The sequence below is a fragment of the Cetorhinus maximus genome, chromosome 16 (assembly GCF_964194155.1).
Source record: "Cetorhinus maximus chromosome 16, sCetMax3.hap1.1, whole genome shotgun sequence".
Classification (NCBI taxonomy): domain Eukaryota; kingdom Metazoa; phylum Chordata; class Chondrichthyes; order Lamniformes; family Cetorhinidae; genus Cetorhinus; species Cetorhinus maximus.
The window spans coordinates 10,380,717-10,402,759 of NC_135894.1; the positions used below are offsets into that span (position 1 = coordinate 10,380,717).

Consider the following 22,043-nt stretch of genomic DNA (forward strand, 5'->3'; position numbering starts at 1 on the left):
CGCCCGCCCCCTCGCCCGCCCCCGCCCCCTCGCCCGCCCCCGCCCCCTCGCCCGCCCCCGCCCCCTCGCCCGCCCCCGCCCCCTCGCCCGCCCCCGCCCCCTCGCCCGCCCCCGCCCCCTCGCCCGCCCCCTCGCCCGCCCCCTCGCCCGCCCCCTCGCCCGCCCCCTCGCCCGCCCCGCCCCCTCGCCCGCCCCCTCGCCCTCCCCCGCCCCCTCGCCCTCCCCCGCCCCCTCGCCCGCCCCCGCCCCCTCGCCCTCCCCCGCCCCCTCGCCCTCCCCCGCCCCCTCGCCCGCCCCCGCCCCTCGCCCGCCCCCTCGCCCGCCCCCGCCCCCTCGCCCGCCCCCGCCCCCTCGCCCGCCCCGCCCCTCGCCCGCCCCGCCCCCTCGCCCGCCCCCGCCCCCGCCCCCTCGCCCGCCCCCGCGCCCTCGCCCGCCCCCGCGCCCTCGCCCGCTCCCTCGCCCGCCCGCCCCCGCTCCCTCGCCCGCCCGCCCCGCTCCCTCGCCCGCCCGCCCCGCTCCCTCGCCCGCCCGCCCCCGCTCCCTCGCCCGCCCGCCCCCGCTCCCTCGCCCGCCCGCCCCCGCTCCCTCGCCCGCCCGCCCCCGCTCCCTCGCCCGCCCGCCCCCGCTCCCTCGCCCGCCCGCCCCCGCTCCCTCGCCCGCCCGCCCCCGCTCCCTCGCCCGCCCGCCCCCGCTCCCTCGCCCGCCCGCCCCCGCTCCCTCGCCCGCCCGCCCCCGCTCCCTCGCCCGCCCGCCCGCCCCTCGCCCGCCCGCCCGCCCCCTCGCCCGCCCGCCCCCTCGCCCGCCCGCCCCCTCGCCCGCCCGCCCCCGCCCCCTCGCCCGCCCGCCCCCGCCCCCTCGCCCGCCCGCCCCCTCGCCCGCCCGCCCCCGCCCCTCGCCCGCCCGCCCCCGCCCCCTCGCCCGCCCGCCCCCGCCCCCTCGCCCGCCCGCCCCCGCCCCCTCGCCCGCCCGCCCCCGCCCCCTCGCCCGCCCGCCCCCGCCCCCTCGCCCGCGCCCGCCCCCTCGCCCTCGCCCGCCCCCTCGCCCTCGCCCTCGCTTTCTCTTCCCCCCCCCCCCCGTCTCCTCAGGTGGACATAAAAGATTATACTGTTTTGAAGAGTAGCAGGGGAATTCTTGTGGCCTACTGGCTGATATTTTTATCCCTTATTTAAACATATCATGACATTGCTGTTTGCAGGATTTTGTTCTGTACATTACACCAGCAAAATGCAAACCTTTAGAGCAGCACATGTGCATTATACCAAATACTTTTATGCTTTGAGTCCAGTGTTGAAAGCCACTTCAAAAAAAAAGACTGGAATGTTGGCTTCAGAATCTTAACTACCAACGCCCATTGCTTGAGGTACAAAGCCTAAAAATCACTCAGAAGCACCCGAGTCTTAGTTTTGAGTCTATCTCTTGGCAGCCCCAACTCAGTAGAAGGCACTACAGCAATAGAGGAAAATGTGACTGTCTTGTTTCCTATTACAAACCCAACCTCATTGCATTTCAAAGTGCCTTAATAAACTATTAATCTAAAACTTTTAGATGCCAGTTGTTGATCTTCTCATAAATAAGCAACAAATGTTAAATCACCCTAAATTATTTTAATTGCTTGCTAGCATTTTATTTTAGTGTTGGATGTTGAAAATGTAAGAGTATAAAGCTTTTTCATCACATTTGGCAGAATAGGAGGCTGAGAGTTTTTGTTGTGTTAAGTTAAAGGAATTGTGCATCTGGACTTCAGTTTTGAAAGATAAATCTGTGTGTTCTTAAAATATCTCATTTTGGAGAAATCACAAATACTTATCATAAATCTTTATCCTTTACTAAATTTCTTATTCCTTGCATAGCACTAACTAGAAGAGAATGTAAAAGTTGAAATTACTCCTGCATTTAAAGTAAAAAAAAATCTAAAACCATTAACACTTTACTGACAAGCTAGAGTTGTATTTAAGGTCCATATGGAGAAAGCTGGTGGTTGGGATTTTTCTGAATGTTAACTAGACACAGAGCTATATTTGTCTGACAAACAATTTTGAGTGCCATTGTAAAATAACCATTTTCCTTTCCTACCCCTAAGTGCTGCATTTAAATATTTACAGATGACTGAAGAGCCTCTGGTTCATCCTAGAATAGTTCTATCCAGACACTGGTTTCATTTGATTTCATAAGTAATTTCTTGTAATCATATTTATTTTGCTTGACGTTGGTATTTGCTTTGCCTATTAATTGTTATGCCTCCCAGAATATGTAACAGTTGAGTCTGAGTTTGTTGACATCTTCCATCCATAGACCTATACTTTTTTCAACAGTATCTGAAAGACCAAGTTAAAAGCCATCTTGGCAGAGGTCACTAATACTAAACTATAGTAGTTTTATTATGTAATTGTGGGTCGTGGGGGAATGATGGGGTTTGTTGGTGGGAGGGGAGCGAATCTGGTAGTTTACAAATAAATTTGTAGAAATATTTGATCAATGCCAAGATGCCTGGCATTTTCTAAGAAATGCAAACTACGGTTTATTAAAATTAATCCTATATATTTTTTCATTCTAGGATTTAGACTTTGTGCGCTTCATCATCAACTGCTTTAAGATCTATTATCCTAAGTACCTTTGTAAGTACAGTTCATCACTTTTCCCTGTTTCTTACTATCAAACATTTATTGTTCAGGTATGATCAATTTTGTAACTGGGAATGAGTTCATCAGTCATTAGTTTACTCCTTTTTAAGGATTTAAATCATCGAATATCAAACTTTTACCCTTGTTTATATTGTTTTTACTACTGCTTATGTTCCAGTACAATGATGCCCAATTTACTCACCATGTTAAAACTCCTCAAAGCAACAGATCCTTGCTTCCCTTTGTCGATTCCAGCTGTGCTCATTACATTGAATCCGTTTTAAAACATACAACTTTACATGTATTTATAACTGAAATGTACAGTGAACTCCACTAATGGCCCAGTGAGTAAAAGCTCTACTCAATGTAGAACTGGGGTGTACAGATTAAAGGACTCCAGCATTGTATTCTGGGTTCTTAGCTGATCTAACCTGGGCAACTCTGATCTCAGTGGCCTAGAGTTAAGGTGGGAAAACCTCAGTTCCTGCTTCTGGTCAGTGTCTAATGAAGTGTAGGTCTGTTAATGGTAGAGGATAACATAAGAACTAGGAGCAGGAGTAGGCCTTTCGACCCCTCAAGCCTGCCCCGCCATTCAATAAGATTATGGTTAATCTGCCCTAGGCCTCACTCTTCTTTTGTGTCAGCTCCCCCTAGCCCTCAACTCCCTGATATTTCAAAAATCTTTAAATTTAAATACTTTGTGATCTAGTGTTCACAACTCTTTGGGGTAGAGAATTCCAGATACTCGCTATCCTCCTGAGAGAAGAAATTCCTTTGCATCTCAGTTTTAAATGTGTCCCCTTATTCTGTAACTATGTCCCCTAGTTCGAGATTCCCCCACTAGTGGAAACAGCTTCTCAACATCTACCCTGACAAGCCCCCTCAGAACGTTGTATGTTTCGATAAGATCACCCCTCATTCTTCTAAGCTGTAATGAATAAAGGCCTGTTTAGCCATTCTTGATAAGTCAACTCCTTCATCCCAGGAATCAGCCTAGGGAACCTCTTTTGAACTGCCTCCAATGCCAGTATATCCTTTCTCAAATACAGGGACCAAAACTGTGCACGGTACTCCAGGCACTAACAGGCTTACCTGTTACACACTCCACAGTCATGTGATTTCTGAAAACCCAATATCTGAGCTTAAACCTGAAGAATAATTACTTGGGCAAAGTATTTGAGGGCTTTCAACACAGCAGAGCCCCAGCAAGTGATAACACAATTGAAGGAGAGTAAGGCAGAGTTAGGTAATTGAAGGGGGGAAAAGGATGCTGTTATAGGAGATCTCAGAACAGATCAGTTGATGAGCCAATCAAGCTTCATTTTCATAGTTTGTGACTTTGTCAGGACTCTTCAATCTGCTGTAGCCTTGTAACAGGTTCCCAAGTAGGTCATACGCAATAGAGGATAAATGATATTATGCAATAAAACTTTTAGCATTGATAAAGTGTAATGCTTTAAATTGAAAAATATGAAAAGAGCACATACTACAGAAAATTAGAGTGGTGACATTTGAAAGTTGTGATTATATTAAGGTTCTGATGACTACATTTGATTTTTCGGTTTTGCTATCTTAATTTGTCATTAGTCCCTTTGTCATTCAGTTACTTTTGATACTCTAATCTGTCAGGAGGATTATAATACAGTTTGAGTATTCCTTGAGTAAAAATCTCCTCTTAGTGCATGAGGAGACCACATTTTTCTAATTAAATTAATCTCATGCAGCATCATGTTTACACCAAACTGTTGTTATGGTGTAATGAGAAATAGCAAAGCCCAGCAGTATCAATGAAAATAGTTAACAGTAGTACTGAAAACTTGCCAGTAGTAAATTAGATAAAATGAAAAAGATTACAACAGAACAGGCTGTGTATGTAATACTCATGAACAGAAGGCTGAAGGTGAACTCCAGGCATAATAAAGGAATTAGGGTGACCCTCATCAACTCTGAAAAAGTCATTTACGGCACAGAGGAAGCTGTTAGCCCATTGTACCAGTGTTGGTCATCTGAAAAAGTGACCCACTTCGTCCCCTTCTCTTTTACTTCTCTTATTCAAATATTTATCCACTTCCGTTATAAATGCTGTTATTGATTCTACTACCATTGCTGCTTCCTGTGGAGAATTCCATGTCGTAAAATCCTCCTTAAATAAAAAATTAAAATGAAATAAATAAAAGTGTTCTCGTCTATCCTATTGTTCTTTTGATTTAAATTCATGCTTTCTAGTTACTAGCTCTCTGGAAATAATTTTTCTAGTTTTATTTAACAAAATCTCTCAATTTTGAATACCACTACCAGAACTCCTCTTAACTTTCCTTGTTCTGACTGCGCCATTCTTTAGTTCAGCTTAACCAGTGATTTATATGTTTTGCATTGCCTCTGCATTTGTACGCTATATACTGTTATTTATAAAACATTTGCGTACAGTTCTGGAATTCACATTATAGGAAGGATGTGATTGTACTAGAGAGAGTGCAGAGAAGATTTACCAGGATGTTGCCCGGGCTGGAGAGTTTTAGTTATGAGGAGAGATTGGATAGACTGGGGCTATTTCACCTGGAGCAGAGGAGATTGAGGGGGGACATGATTGAGGTGTATAAAATTGAGGAGCATAGATAGGGTAGACAGGAAGGAACTTTTCCCCTTGGTGGAGGGATCAATAACCGGGGGCATAGATTTAAGGTAAGGGGCAGGAGATTTAGAGGGGATGTGAGGAAGAATTTTTTTCACCCAGTGGGTGGTGGGAATCTAGAACTCACTGCCTGAAAGGTTGGTAGAGGCAGAAACCTTCATAACATTTAAGAAGTATTTGTATGTGCACTTGTGATGCTTTGGCATACAAAGCTGTGGGCCTAGTGCTGGAAAATGGGATTAGAATAGTTAGGTACTTGTTTGACCAACGCAGACGCGATGGGCTGCAGGGCCTTTTTCTGTGCTGCAGACCTCTGACTTTATTGCAATGCATATGTGATGTCACCTGAGTTGGCAGCTTAGAGATTATAGTCATCTTTTCTCTTGGCACATACAGAATACTGTATGGAGCAGCCTGCTATTTAGAATTTAAATTAGAATAGGTGTGGCGTTTATTTACTTACAAACTTAAAATGCTTTACAGCACACGGCAGTATAGTGGTATTGTCACTGGACAATTAATCCAGAGACCCAGGGTAATACTCTGGGGACCTGGGTTCGAATCCCACCATGGCAGATGGTGAAATTTGAATTCAATAAAAAAAAATCTGGAATTAAAAGTCTATTGATGACCATGAAACTGTTGTCGTAAAAGCCCACCTGATTCACTAAAGTCCTTTTAGGGAAGGAAATCTGGTCTGGCCTACATGTGACTCCAGACCCACAGCAATGTGGCTGACTCTTAAATGCCCTCTGAAACTACTACTCAGTTCTCAAGGGCAATTAGGGATGGCCAATAAGTGCTGGCCTCGCCAGCAATGCCATGAATGAATTTTTTTAAACTTAGTTATTTTTTTCTAACTTTTTAACAAAACTGAAATGCATGTGTTTCAGAAGTGTTTTTTTCCCTATAATTACCTACTGATGGAGAAACGGAATTGCAGAGAAGTTTAACAAATTTTTAAGTTCTACATATGAGACCTGGGTTTTAAAGTTTACTCCTTGTTCATTTCCAAGCCCTGAAATTTCAACAATTTGAAATGCAAAAGTTTTATTTCATTCTAATTGACAGTTGAAATCATAGAATGGTTGCAGCACAGGACGAAGCCATTTGGCCAGTCATGTCCTTGCCGGCTCTGTGCAAAAGCAACTTGACTAGTTCCAATCCCTGAATTTTCCCTGTAGCCCTGCAAATTTTTTTCTTTTCAGATAATTCTCCAATTCCCTTTGAAAGCCACAATTGAATCTGCATGCATTTGATCCTAACCACTTGCTGTGTAAAAGGTTTTTCCTCATGTTGCTTCTGGTTCTTTTGCTAATCACTAATCACCTTTAAATTGCTGTCCTTTGGTTCTCGATCCTTCGCCAGTAGAAACAGTTTCTCCCTAGCTACTTTGTCCAGAGTGCCCATGATGTTGAACATCTCTATCAAATCCCCTCTCAACCTTCTCTCAGGAGAGCAGCACCAGTTTCTCCAATGTATTCTCCTAACTGAAGTCTCTCAACTTCAAAAGCATTTTCATTAATCTTTTTCACATCCTGTCCAATACCTTTTGCATTCTTCTCAAAATGTGGTGCTAAGAAGTGGACACAGTTACTCCATTTGAGATTAAATCCTGTCACTCAGCCAACTTCATATCCATACTTTTACTTACTATCTATTTTATTCCATAGACTTCAACTTTACTGACAAGCCTGTTATGCGGCATTTTATCAAACTATTTTTGAAAGTCAATGTACACTACATATCCTCCTGAGCCATCTGTTATTTCACTCAAAACTCAGTCAAATTAGTTAAACACAATTTGCCCTTAACAAATCTGTGCTGGCTTTCCTTAATTAATCCACATTTGCCCAAGTGGCTGTTAATGTTGTCCCAGATTATCGTTTCTAAAACTTTCCCCATCACCAAAGTTAAATTGACTAGCTTGTTGCTGGGTTTATCCTTACATTCTCGTTCAAAACAAGCCACTCTCCAGTCCTCTGGCATCATCCTTATATCTAAGGAGAGTTGGAAGATTATGGACAGTGTTTTTGTAATTTCCACCCAAGTAAGGAAGTAACCCTCAGTATCCTCGGATGCTTCTGATTTGGTTCTGGTGAATTATAAACATTAAGTACAGCCAACCTATCTAATACCTGTTCGTCATCAGTTTAGCTCTTCCAGTGTCTCAATTGTCTCTCCTTTCACCATGACCTTTATAGCATATTCAGCGTGAATAACCAAGGTTTTATTTATAGGATGATTCTGATTGGATTGCAGTGTCCTTCAGTACTGTGCATCCTTCTAAGACAAAAATGGGGAAAAATGAAGATTAAAATCTAATCTACCTAGTTTACATTTTCCCCCGCTCTCCAAATAAATCAAACTGTCTGCCAGTCTCGTGTTGAATGGTACTGAAATTGTGCTCATTGAAAAGCATGCTGTAAAACCCTTCAAATACTACCTTAACAGCAACTTTGTTTTTCTGTGGCAAGGAGACAGTCTGACTTAATAAATAGCCTGATTGCTTTGGAATGCAGTATCTGTCAGAACTTGAAGGCACAACATATGGTATAGTTTGCTAGTGCAGATTTCACTCCTGGGCTGTCTTTTGTTACTCATGAATAATTGCAAATTTTGATATGATTGATTTGTGAAATGTTCCTAATGAATCTGCTTTTGACTGTAATATTTTGACAAGCTAGGAGCTATGTTTCAAATAAACCTGAGATTGGCAGACTAATTAGCTATGTCTTGTATTAAGCTTATTGATTGATTGCTGAAGGGTATGTGATGTAATCTTTGAAAGGATTATTTTGTAGTTTCTTGCATTTAAAAGCAAAAATACTGTTATTTGTCTTTTTATGTTGCAGCAAAAATGGTGGTCTACGAAATGCCATGGATAATGAATGGTAAGGAATGCTAACATCTTTATAAATATTGAGTAGCTTTAGACAAATGGACAAACAGAAATTTGTGATCTTATGGAATTTTTTGTTCTGTAGCTGCCTGGAGGATGATAAAATCATGGTTGGGTCCAGATGCCATCAACATGCTGAAATTTACCAACAAAGCTGACGTGCAGGAATATATAAATACTGAGTATTTGCCGGCACACATGGGAGGAATTGTAAGTTTTTTTTCAAAAATATTTTGATGTAACAAAATTTGAAAGAGCTGATGACTTATATTTCTGATCGCGTTCAGAAATGTAATGTTTAAACCAGAACAGTCACTGATATTTTCTGGAGTAATAATCGGCTTTCAAATTCATAATGGCATCTGCAACAAGCAAAGGATTTCATTTGTGGTTCTGCAGAACGTTTTTATTGTCGTATCATTTTGCCTCATATTGTTATTATTCTGTTGAATTGAAGGTGCTGAATTGTTTTTTTCTGAACGCTTTGTAGAACATGACAGTTATGTGAACAAAAAAAAGCCCAAAATGCTGAAGTCCTTGGAGATTAATACCTAAGAACACAACCCTATTTTTAACATAAAGGGCAAGAAATATAAACAATTGGTGTTTAGGTTCTGCTGCATAACAACCTGTCGTTTGTTGTGATAGCTCCCTGAAGCACATTTTTGCACCTTTTAAATACAAAGGCATTTTTCAATGTTGCTGCTTTCAACAAAGTTTTTCTGTACAAATCATTGAACACACCCAAGTGTAGACTATTGTCAGTTCTATGTTTGCCAGCTGTCTTTTTTACTGTCAGAATCAGTGCCAGAGAATCAGGTACCACCTTTCAGGTAACTGCATTTAGATGGAAAGTTCTTTTATACAAATGGCAGTAGCCAAAACTGCATATTCCATATGTTCATAGTGTTGCGGTGCTGGAAGTTCAAGGCACTTTTTGGACAGAATTTTGATCGTCACATGGTTTGGTCTTTCAATTGTGATGGAAATTGTCGGTGATATATTAAGACATTTTATCCAAACTACATTTTTTAAATTTACTCAAGTTAGTTTCGATACAAGATGACATGCAAATGATATAGAACAGAGAGCAAGAAAAATGTCTTTACGCAGAGAATTGTGAGGCTGTGGGGCTCACTTCCAGGGTGCATAGTTGAAGCAGAAACTATACCAACATTCAAGATTAGGTTGGATAAGCGAAAAAGTGATAAAAAGGGATTTGAGAATAATGCTGTTAAATGTAAGTAGGGCTATTTGCTTTCATGGTAAACACTAACACAGACTGATGGGCCAAGTAATTGGTTAATAATTACTTTTCTATCATCATAAACATTTGTTATTATATAAAAACAAAAAACTACTGCGGATGCTGGAAATCCAAAACAAAAACAGAATTACCTGGAAAAACTCAGCAGGTCTGGCAGCATCGGTGGAGAAGAAAAGAGTCGACGTTTCGAGTCCTCACGACCCTTCAACAGAACTGAGTATAGTTAGGAGAGGGGTGAAATATAAGCTGGTGTAAGGTGGGCGGGGGGAGAGAGAAGTTGGGGGAGGGGGGGGCGGTGGTTGTAGGGACAAGCAAGCAGTGATAGGAGCAGATAATCAAAGGATGTCACAGACAAAAGGATCAAAGAGGTGTTGAAGGTGGTGATATTATCTAAGAAAATGTGCTAATTAAGAATGGATGGCAGGACACTCAAGGTACAGCTCTAGTGGGGATGGGGTGGAAAGACTGACAAGGTATTAGTTGAGGATTTTAAAATAATGGAAATAGGTGGGAAAAGAAAAATCTATATAAATTATTGAAAAAAACAAAAGGGAGGGGGAAGAAACGGGGTGGGGATGAGGGGAGGGAGTTTAAGATCTAAAGTTGTTGAATTCAATATTCAGCCCGGAAGGCTGTAAAGTGCCTAGTCGGAAGATGAAGTGCTGTTTCTCCAGTTTGCATTGGGCTTCACTGGAACAATGCAGCAAGCCAAGGACAGACATGTGGGCAAGAGAGCAGGGTGGAGTGTTGAAATGGCAAGCGACAGGGAGGTTTGGGTCTTTCTTGCGGACAGACCTCAAGTGTTCTGCAAAGCGGTCGCCCAGTTTGCGTTTGGTCTCTCCAATGTAGAGGAGACCGCATTGGGAGCAACGAATGCAGTAGACTAAGTTAGGGGAAATGCAAGTGAAATGCTGCTTCACTTGAAAGGAGTGTTTGGGCCCTTGGACGGTGAGGAGAGAGGAAGTGAAGGGGCAGGTGTTGCATCTTCTGTGTGGGCATTGGGAGGTGCCATAAGTGGGGGTTGAGGAGTAGGGGGTGATGGAGGAGTGGACCAGGGTGTCCCGGAGGGAACGATCCCTACGGAATTTTACCCACCTCCAATATTCTCCCTCCCTCTGGATTCTTACCTTCTCTTGATCTTTTCATTGAGAACTGTCGGCGTGACATTAGCCGTCTCAATTTCTCTGCTCCTCTCACCCATTCTAATCTGTCTCTCTCTGAACTTACTGCACTCCGTTCTCTCAGGTCCAACCCCAACATTGTCATCAAACCCGCTGACAAGGGTGGTGCTGTTGTTGTCTGGCGCACTGTCCTCTACCTCGCGGAGGCTGAGCGTCAACTCACAGACACTTCCTCCTACCTCTCCCTGGACCATGACCCCACTACTGAACATCAAGCCATTGTTTCCAGGACTGTCACTGACCTCATCTCCTGTGGAGATCTTCCTTCCACAGCTTCCAACCTGATAGTCGCCCAACCTCGGACGGCCCGCTTCTACCTCCTACCCAAAATCCACAAACAGAACTGTCCCGGCAGACCGATCGTGTCAGCCTGTTCCTGCCCCACGGAACTCATTTCTCGTTTTCTTGACTCCCTTCTCTCCCCTTGTCCAGTCCCTTCCCACCTACGTCCGTGATTCCTCTGACACTTTACGTCACATCAACAATTTCCAGTTCCCTGTCCCCAACCGCTTCCTCTTCACCATGGACGTCCAATCCCTCTACACCTCCATCCCCCACCAGGATGGTCTGAGGGCCCTTAGCTTCTTCCTTGAACAGAGGCCTGAACAATCCCCATCCACCACTACTCTCCTCCGTCTGGCTGAACTTGTTCTCACACTGAACAATTTCTCCTTTAACTTGTCTCACTTCCTCCAAATAAAAGGTGTGGCTGTGGGTACCCGCATGGGCCCCAGCTATGCCTGTCTCTTTATGGGGTATGTGGAACATTCCTTGTTCCAGTCCTACTCTGGCCCCCTCCCACAACTCTTTCTCTGGTACATCGATGATTACTTCGGTGCTGCTTCATGCTCTCGTCGGGACCTGGAAAAATTTATTAATTTTGCTTCCAATCTCCATCCCTCCATCATTTTCACATGGTCCATCTCTGACACTTCCCTTCCCTTCCTTGACCTCTCTGTCTCAATTTCTGATGATAGACTGTCCACCAATATCCATTACAAGCCTACCGACTCCCGCAGCTACCTCAACTACAGCTCCTCACACCCCACTTCCTGTAAGGACTCCATCCCATTCTCTCAGTTCCTTCGCCTCTGTTGCATCTGTTCTGATGACGCTACCTTCAAAAACAGTTCCTCTGACATGTCCTCCTTCTTCCTTAACCGAGGTTTTCCACCCCCGGTCGTTGACAGGGCCCTCAACCGTGTTCGGCCCACATCCCGCGCATCTGCCCTCACGCCTTCTCCTCCCTCCCAGAAACATGATAGGGTTCCCCTTGTCCTCACTTATCACTCCACCAGCCTCTGCATTCAAAGGATCATCCTCCACCATTTCCGCCAACTCCAGCATGATGCCACCACCAAACACATTCTCCCTTCACCCCCCCTGGCGGCATTCCGTAGGGATCGCTCCCTCTGGGACACCCTGGTCCACTCCTCCATCACCCCCTACTCCTCAACTCCCACCTATGGCACCTCCCCATGCCCACGCAGAAGATGCAACACCTGCCCCTTCACTTCCTCTCTCCTCACCGTCCAAGGGCCCAAACACTCCTTTCAAGTGAAGCAGCATTTCACTTGCATTTTCCCTAACTTAGTCTACTGCATTCGTTGCTCCCAATGCGGTCTCCTCTACATTGGAGAGACCAAACGCAAATTGGGCGACCGCTTTGCAGAACACTTGTGGTCTGTCCGCAAGAAAGACCCAAACCTCCCTGTCGCTTGCCATTTTAACACTCCACCCTGCTCTCTTGCCCACATGTCTGTCCTTGGCTTGCTGCATTGTTCCAGTGAAGCCCAATGCAAACTGGAGGAACAGCACCTCATCTTCTGACTAGGCACTTTACAGCCTTCCGGGCTGAATATTGAATTCAACAATTTTAGATCTTAAACTCCCTCCCCTCATCCCCACCCCGTTTCTTCCCCCTCCCTTTTGTTTTTTTCAATAATTTATATAGATTTTTCTTTTCCCACCTATTTCCATTATTTTAAAATCTACGACTAATACCTTGTCAGTCTTTCCACCCCATCCCCACTAGAGCTGTACCTTGAGTGTCCTGCCATCCATTCTTAATTAGCACATTTTCTTAGATAATATCGCCACCTTCAACACCTTTTGTCTGTGACATCTTTTGATTATCTGCTCCTATCACTGCTTGCTTGTCCCTATAACCACCCCCCCCCTCCCCCCCTCAACTTCTCTCTCCCCCCCCCGCCTACCTTAAACCATCTTATATTTCACCCCTCTCCTAACTATACTCAGTTCTGTTGAAGGGTCGTGAGGACTCGAAACGTCGACTGTTTTCTCCACCGATGCTGCCAGACCTGCTGAGTTTTTCCAGGTAATTCTGTTTTTCATTTATTATATGTTAGTTTCTCACCTTTCATATAATTCCTATTTAAATATTCTGACTTCAGGTTGTTTAACTAGTCATGTTGTAAATAAATTACACCTTGCATATCAGTTTCCTAAGTGCATGCTGTGGCTTTTCATTACTTTCACCTGGAATAGTGATTAGTGTCTATGGTTTCACCAGGAGGAAATGTGTAGTATTTGGAACTTAATATTCCCACTCTTCCATTACAGCTTCATGACTTAAATCCATTGTTGGTAGTGATGTTGAACTATTTACTGATTTTAAATGTTTCTGGATTTTGTTGCTTTATTTGATCTGCGGAGTAGGGTGTGATGCATTGCCTCAGTTCTTATTTCCTTCCTGTGTCAGTACTCTCATCACCTTCTCTGAGGCAGTTCCTTGGGATTGAGGATGACTTGCTTCCACCCTGAGTCAGTGGGTTCTGAGATGGCTGATGAGTCCAAAGTGCAATCTGCAGATTATGTCACATGTACAGGGCAAGTGGTACTTGGAGGGTCGAGTAGATGAGTTTGGAGGTTTGTTCGCTGCCTTCGAAACCTGGGCTTCACCTCTGCGTGTTCCTGATGAATTCTCTTGATATGTTCAGTACCTTCCCGAATGAAGCTCCTCCATTTTGGTTGGTGAAAAGCCAGGGACTCCCATTAGCTGGGGGAGATGTTTGACTTCTTCAGGAATGCTTTGAGGATACTCCTAAAGTGTTTCATCTGTTATCCTCCGAGTCTCCTGCAACGACTAAGTTCTGAGTAGAGCAGTTGTTTTGGTGGTGTCAAGCATAGGAATGACATGTCCTGCCTAGCAGAGTTGGTTTTGAGTGATTAGCGCCTTGATGCTGGGCATGTTGGCTTGGGAGAGAGCACTCCTGTTCAATTGCTTTTCCTACCACCTGATTTGGAGGATCTTGCAAAGGCACTGCTGGTGGCACTTCTCTAGTGCTTTGAGGTGCCTGCGGTAGGTTATCCAAGTTTGCACAGCGTATAGGAGCGTGAGAATCACTGCTGCCTGGTAAACCATGACCTTAGTCTTAGGTATGAGATCCTGGTCCTCAAATACTCTTTCCCTCATTCAGCTGAAGGCTGAGCTGACACATTAAAGGTGATGATGAATTTTATCTTCTATGCCTGCCTTCTTCGAGAGGAGGCTCCCAAGATAGGCAAAATGATCCACATTTCTCCACTTAATTGATGAGGGGAGGTGTTGTGCTGTAGCTGATTAGAAGAGGGACCTTAGTTTTCCATCTCTTTATTGAAGAGCCCATTTTTTCATATGCTTCAGAAAAGGAGTTGACTATGACCTAGAACTCAGTTTCTGAGTGAACATGCACAAAAGTGTCATTTGCATACTGGAGCTCACTGACTGAAGTTGGAGTGATTTTGATTTTGGATTGAAAGTGGCATAGGTTGAACAGTTTCCCATTAGTTCTGTAAATGATCTCCATGCCTGTGAGTAATTTGTAGGAAGTGAGGTGCAGTATTGCAGCAAGGAAGATGGAGAAGAGGGTTGATCTGATGACAGACTTGTTTGACCTCTGTCTTTGTGTCCCATTGAATGGAACCCCTGCCTTCCCACCCCGATCTGTCAGGCATGCATCCACTTTCTAGATCTGTTTGTCCCGAAGGCAATTGCCACATGGCTTGGGTAATAATTCTGAGATTACCACTTTCAAGTTTCCTCTTTGTGCATCAGGAGCTAATATAAAATCAGCAGGACTATATTTCTATTCTTTCATACATCTTAATGATCCCAATATGGATCACAATAAGTGGATCACTACAGTCCCTTTTCAGGATCCTTCCTAGCCACTTTGAGATATCTCTTACTCTGCACTGGGTTAGTAACACACCCTTTGGGACTGTTGATCATGGCTGCAGAAGATGCTTTGTATCCACCTAATGATAAAATCACCTTTAACTATAACCTTTCTGTTCAGTGGCCCCTGAACTGCTTCCTGCTCCTTGGTGCCTTGACTAACATTGTGGTTGTCCTTTCCCACACCCTTTCTCACTTTTTGCATGTAGCAAGGACATCACAACAGGACCAGATTCTGCAATGGTGTGACTTGAGTTCTTGAGTGTTAAACAATCCATATATTCCTTCCACTCTCTTTGTGTCAGTGTCTCTCACTTGTGCTCAGTCCAGCTCAGAGACTTTGAGACAGACTTGAGGCAGATAATTCCTGCAGATGTTCTAATCTGGGGCAGCGTCGCATACATGGTTTTGGATCTCTAGAATAGAATCTTTGGGTCAAATTGTTGAAGTCTAATTTATAAATTCAAGTTTTAACAATTGTCTGCCAATATTTAGTGCAAACCGACCTGCATATATGTTTTCAAAAAGACTGTTGCTGAGTAAAATTTCTTAACAGAATCAAACTGGAAAAGTAAATTTATGATTCCCGTAAAGACCGATAACTGGAAGTTCAAATTTCTCTTTTTCAGTTAATAGCTGACAATATAATGCAATAAGGTTTCATGTAACAAGGCTTTTACTGTAACACCGCGCTCTCTCGCGCTCTCTCGCGCTCTCTCGCAGACTAACTGTGTCTGAGAGTAGTTGGCGATGTCTTAAAAATACCCCCCCTCCCCCCCACCCAAGCCCATTGGCAGCATGAATCACCTGGGCCTTGTACTTAGGTAGGAATGTTGATTAGCTATCCTTGAGAACCCAACACTCTTTCATTTTGGAACTAAATCTACAGTTTAAAGCACAACTGTTTACCACCTGACATTCTTAACACCTTTTCCTGGGACTTTGGAGACTCTGAGTTTATCCACTGTTGGCACACAAGATGCTGCCATTGTCTCCATCTGTAAACACCTTGCACCTTTTAATAATTCACATTGTAAACCAGTGATGGTGGTATTTGTTATTTTGCACTTGGTTGTAGATGAGCAATAATTAGTATTAGTACAGCCATGTCATTGTTTCCTACTTTTGCATTGTAATATTTAAAGTGAAGGTTAGAGTTAAGATTCTCCTTAAAACTGCTGTCGAGCTCTTTGTAACATGAATTTCATAATCATGAGCCAGGATTTTCCGTGCCCACTGGCGTTGGGCATGTTCAGTGGCTTGAGTGGACCAAATGGTGAGAAGACCAAAAGACGTTGTGAAACCAGTTTGCGATCGTCCACTCAGCCTGTCGATGGCGGGCTGCGTTTCCTGCCATCGGACATCGGGAACCTCATTGTGATACACCTGCATATCGTTATAAGGTGAGCCGACTGGGCTCATCCCCTCCTGCTGGATCGTCCGCCCACGTCGGTGGGAAAACACACCAACTTGCTTCACAACAGTGTATATAGAGTGTGCATTTGGCAGGCTGCACTTTGTTCGCAACTTCATGGTTTATTTACCTACCTTGCTTCGCACAGCGCTCTGTCATCAACGCCAGGCTTCACAGCCCCACATCGCTTTTAGGGGGGCTCACAGGCAGGTCTCTACCTCCCAGATCAGCCATATGCGGGTGGCTTTTCAATGGCGGCAGGACAAGGTCTTGATTGGGGAAGGGGGAAGAAGTAGCCTCAGGCAAGGGAAGAGGTTACAGGATGATGGCTGTACGGGGGAAGGGGGATACCCCAGGGTGTGTTTGGGGGCACATGTTGATCTGTGCAAGTGGTCTCAAGATGGTGAGGGCTGAGGAGGCAGTCTCCAGAGGAGATGAGGCCAGATGGGCATGCGAGGGTATTGAGAGGAATGGGTAGTGATATACCTCAAGCTGGCAGTGAGTGAGATGTCAGTAAATGTGTTGGGCATGAGAATGATGAGATGGTTGTCATATCCTGGCTGCACGGAAGAGATCATTCATCCTCTTATCTGCATTGAATGGCCAACCTCTTCTGTGCAGCATTGGCACTCATCACCACTTCCATCGCCTACCAAGCCAGAGTGGTAAGGTTGCTGTCCCTTCTGCAGCCAGAGCAGGGGTAGAGGACATACAGCAGGCCTCCACAATGTCCAAAAGGCACTCGAGGACTGCAGTTGTCTTCCCTTTTGGGGCCATGTCTTTGCTGCAGTCCTGGGCTGGAAGTGCTGAGTGTGGCTGTACTTTAAATGTGGTGTCTGGCGTGATGAAGTGGCGAGTGACAGCGTGGAAGGCAAATTGGAGCCTGGCCGCCATTGAAATGGTGTGTATCCGGAAATGCATAATTAATGCGGTGGGTTCGGAGCGATACAGCGTGAAAAGTCACCATTGCGGCCGGCAAGAAAAATGTCGTTTTTCCTGCCCGCCTCCACGCTTAGTGCAAACCTGGGATGATTCCGCCCATTGTAGCTGGATGTAGGGTAGGAAGTTGTCAATTAAATCTTTTGAGCCACAAACCTGACTAAATATGGCGTAAAAAATGGCGAAGGGACAAGCGAGAGTGATGGCATTTGTTATATTTCAATTTGGCAGTTACTCTAGGTGTGATTTTCCTACTTAGGAGACCATTAAGAACGCCATTTGATGGGAAACTTTATGCAGTGATTTTTTTTTGTGTGGTGGTGAGCTAGATTCTGCCCAGTGATCACATCTGGTTTTGCCTTTTATATAGGTTATTTCAAAGGATGAGCACCAGAGGCTATTTTTTATTTTTTTTGCTTTATGGAGTTTTTACTGATGCTCACTGAGTTTTCAGTTCAGACTGCCAATTTTATTTTGTTCATTCTTGGGTGAAAGATGCTCTTGGATGTTTTGGATAAACTTGCAATGACTAGATTCATACGAACTGTTCAGAGGCTTCCACAGCAGCCACTATTTGCCACAAACCAGCTCTACTCTAGTTGCAATTGGAATTCTGCCTTGGATGACTCGCTGTGATTTTCTACTAAAGTCAATAAAAGCTTTACTTTGTTTTCAATATTGGGAGACTTTGGATGCAGTGATCAGTCAGAATAACAGTAACCACTACAGTATTAAGTAGTTGCTGTTCTTAATTTATGGTTAAAATGTGGAGCTTTCCACCAGAAGCATTGAGATGAATAGCATAGATGCATTTAAAGGAAGCTAAGGTACATGAGGCAGAAATGAATAGAAGGTTATATTAATAAGATTAGATAGAGGGGTGGAAGGAGGCTCATGTTGTGTATGAACACAGGCTGAATGGACCAGGTTTATCAGATAGCTTTTTCTGTTCTGTAAGTTCTATGTCAAAAGGGAAAAATCCTAGGCTTGTGCTGAAGATGCTGTTGTACAGGGAGAGTACCCTTTATCCGAACTCTTGGGGCTGATTGTGTTTTGGTATTCAGATGTTTTCAGATCTACCGTGTATATGGTAGCCCTCGGCCTACTTACATTACAAAAGCCTAGGCCAGCTATAGCCTACAAATACTTGGTTATTTCTCCATTTGCAACCCTACTTCTTACCTGTTAAAACATATTACACGTGCAATATATTACATTGCTTTATTAACACACAAATTAACTGCATAGCCATTCAGAAAAACTGTCGGTTTTTGGATGTGTTTGATTTTCAGATGTACAGTTAAAGTATTTTCGACCTGTTATCAATATGTATTATGCCATGGTTCAACTATAGTTCAGCATTTTACAGAATATAAAGGAGAGACATAAAGCCTTTTGACTCTGGATGCAGCAAAAGCCAAGACCATCCTCATTCTTGAGGGCTTCCTCCTGTTGAACAGTGAACAGTGTTTTAAAAAAAATTTTTTTGCCCAGGATTATTTTTTTCGGCCTTCCCAGATCATTTTTTGGGCTTGGTCACAGTCCCTTCCAAAAGTATGAAGGTACTCATTAAGGAAACTTTTTAAAAACCGATGGTAGAGATTACGGAGGCGATGATGAGCTCTTTCAATGCACGCTGAAGGAAACTCATCCATTCCACTCAAACAATTTCCTTTAAAAAAACAAACTTTCTCACAATTCACTTGTGATCAATTCCAATTTGCTGACTGCGGTATTTTTCGACCTGAATAGAAACATATGGCAGTTTTGAATGGACTTCACTTAAACTAGTGATAATTTTGGATAGGACTATCCTACAACACAAAATAACATTAGACAAATGAGCTGTGGAAGAAAGCCAGAGTTATGAGTCACTCAGCCAATCTATATATGTGTTCAGTAAGGCAGTACTAAGTGGTGATCCATTTGAATTTTTAATGCTGCATTGTTGCTACTTACTATGTTTTGTTTGGGAATAGTTCATAATGGGATGCCTAGTTTGACTATCCATTTGATGGCCTCCTGAGAAACTGAGTGAAGAAATGAGATGCCTGCTGCAACAGGGGTTAGTGGACAGGTTGATGTAATGTGTTCTACGGTTTGGGACTCATGGCTGCAATTGGGCTGTCTCTCATCTACTTATGGAGCAGGTGCCTGCATCATCCATGCCCTGTGTGGATAAGGTTGGGGATTGTCCACTGTCTTCAAGGGAGGCTGAAGCCAGGTACCTCCGCTATCAGGTCAGTGATAAGGTGTTGGTTCTTATGCTGCATGCATCCCACAATTCTGTCCATCTGCATTGTGGGTTGATAACAGCTGCATGAGTATTAGCTGTTGTTTTCCAGAATGGCTCGTATGATTTTAGCTACTTAGTGGCGTTTTCAAGTCTTTTATTTGGAATGGTCAATACTTCTCATGACTTTTTCCATCTCTCTCAGCATGATGTTTGATGAATGGCAGATGGGGCAATGTAGGATAGCACCAGGAGGCATTCAGTTGAAGTGGACTTGAGCATTCTTAAAACCATTCTCATGGTGGCATTCAGTGGCATGTCCACAATCTTTGTGTGTGTGGTGTTTGCAGGAGCATCAGACAGAGCAGTATTCTGTAGCAGAGTAGACTTAGGCCACTGTTACAGTGCAAAGTTTTCTGGCTGTGCTTCCCATGACATTCCAGTGAGTTTCTCGAGCAGGTTCAACCTGGTTTTTACTTTTTGGCTGCTGCTGTTAACACGAAGAGGCCAATAAGGGAGAGTTTTGTCGAAGATGACACCCAGGCATTTTTGGGTGGAGGTCATGATAAGTTGCCTTTCGCAGAAGGAAACCCGAAGCCCCTTCCCAGCTGTTGTTGTTCCGGTGGAGCACCAGCACAGCTGTTTTCTTTGCATTGGGTAGAGGCACCTGGTTCAGAAGTAGCATTCCAGCAGGAACAGGTCACTTGTATGTGTCGTACTTGCCCTGTGTCAGCAGTGCCAGGTCATCCGCACAGATGGACTTCTCGGATTTGATGCAAGACATATCCACCGTATCGATGCATGGTTAAATGTGCACTTATTTCATTAAACTTTTGTGTGAAATAGCTGATTAAGCTGCAAATTGTTAGCTAGCGAACAGCTGTAATCACATTGGGCTTTCCATTTCATGTCAAATATTCTTTGACATTATGCCTATAATATTAAAATCCTAAGCTTATTTCTTGTTGGAGTTCAACTTCCAAAATGGGACATTGTGCCTATCAAAATGTGGTATGGAAAGAGCAATCTGCCTTTCTTTGTACAGTCCTTATGATTGGAATCCAGCTACAAGTAAGCCAACATTGGAATGTAAAAGAAAATACTTCATGGATGAGGATTTGGTTTAAAGTCACGTTTGAAAGATGGCACTTCAGTGCAGTCCTGACAGATTGCTGCATTGTCAGAAGTGTCAGCTTGGTTAATGTGCTAAGCCCTCGAAGTGGGGCTAGAACCTATTACCTTGTGACTCCGGGCAGGGTATCGCCACTGAACTAAAGCTGACTATGGAATTCACTTGATGTCAGAACTTCAATTCATATTTTCATGATTATCAAGGCCAACCTTCATAAATTCTTGAATCTTTAGATGCCTAATTAAAGTTGTAATTGTAAAGTTGAGTTTAAAATGTAAATTTTAGGAAGCTGAACGTACGACTAGGATATTTAAATGTCTAACTTGCTGCAGCTTTTCACGTTACAGGTGCAGAAAGACTTTATATAATGGTGGTGTGACTCAGCTTTACATAGGTGGTTAGCAAAATTTTTTAGTTGCTTCCTTTAATTATTAAAGCAGAAATACTGACTATAATAAAGTTCTCTAAGTCCTGAGATTCAGTTGCAGTGTACAATCATTAACTAAACTGGTCGTTAAATCTATTTTTGCCAGCTAAAAATTTTGATACAAACAATCAAAGGTAAAGTACAGTTTTATAGGGAGCAGAAGAGGCACATTTTCTTTGCTGCCCCAACAAAATTTAATCATAAAGATTATCCCTAATGTAAGGCACATGTTTTAACCTTAAAAATGACAAGCAAGGATCTTCCAGCATCTGAAAGGGTGGGTTTGAGCTTCAGTTGGAATCCTTTCACATGAATGAGACTGAGCCATTCATCCTTTTGCTGTGCATTACCAGCTCTCCGGTCTCATTTCAGATTTTGCAGGATTTTCTTTTTCTCTGGTCATGTTCTCTCAACCTGTCTTCACTAGACCTGTAGTATTTATTGATTTTTGCATCTGGTCATGTCCCTGAGCTGCTGCGGCCAGTAGTCAGAGATGTTGCCTTCCTCGAGCTTTCTTAAAGCTGCTGTTGATTCACTAAATAGTTGCTGACTTCCCTGAACAAATTTGTTTCCCTTTCCAATATTTCTACCTCTAATGTTAATTGTACCAAAGATCAATAACCAGTTAAGGAATTTGACTTTAGAAACTTTAACAATCATCTGATATATAAAATTATTGTTTCCATTCAAATATTTTACCTGAAAATTGAACCACAAATATTCTCCAGCATTTAAACTGTTACTGCTTGTGCTACTATTTGAAATGAAATTGAGAAAGTCAATTTATTTTGTGTTACTTAGTTAACAGTGAAAGACTTGCTTTTTTCAACAGTTTATGTATATTTTGTATTTTTCTTAATGTAACTGTCCCTCTTTTTAGGATCCCTTTAAATATAGCTACCCGCCATTGCCAGATGATGATTTTCAAACGCCCATATGTGAAAATGGCCCAATCCCAGGTGAAGATGAATTGGATGGAAAAGAAAAAGGAGATAGAGATAGCAAGGAAACTGTTGACACTAACCACAATGAAGAGCCCTTGCAGAAACCAAAAAAGGTAGAACTTTAAAATTTACTAAAATTGTAGCCTAGTTAAATCAGATATTTTGAAATAT

General features: G+C 43.7%; 1 protein-coding gene across 2 annotated transcripts in view; it reads left to right on the forward strand.

Moving 5' to 3' along the window:
• mospd2 (motile sperm domain containing 2) overlaps window positions 1-22,043 on the forward strand; it is a 97,218-nt gene that overhangs the window by 25,897 nt on the left and 49,278 nt on the right. For both annotated transcript variants that reach the window (XM_078559365.1, XM_078559366.1), the window contains exons 6-9: window positions 2,555-2,615; window positions 8,109-8,147; window positions 8,241-8,365; window positions 21,809-21,985. In XM_078559365.1, coding sequence (XP_078415491.1) covers window positions 2,555-2,615; window positions 8,109-8,147; window positions 8,241-8,365; window positions 21,809-21,985 — 402 coding nt within the window. The remainder of the gene's footprint in view (window positions 1-2,554; window positions 2,616-8,108; window positions 8,148-8,240; window positions 8,366-21,808; window positions 21,986-22,043) is intronic.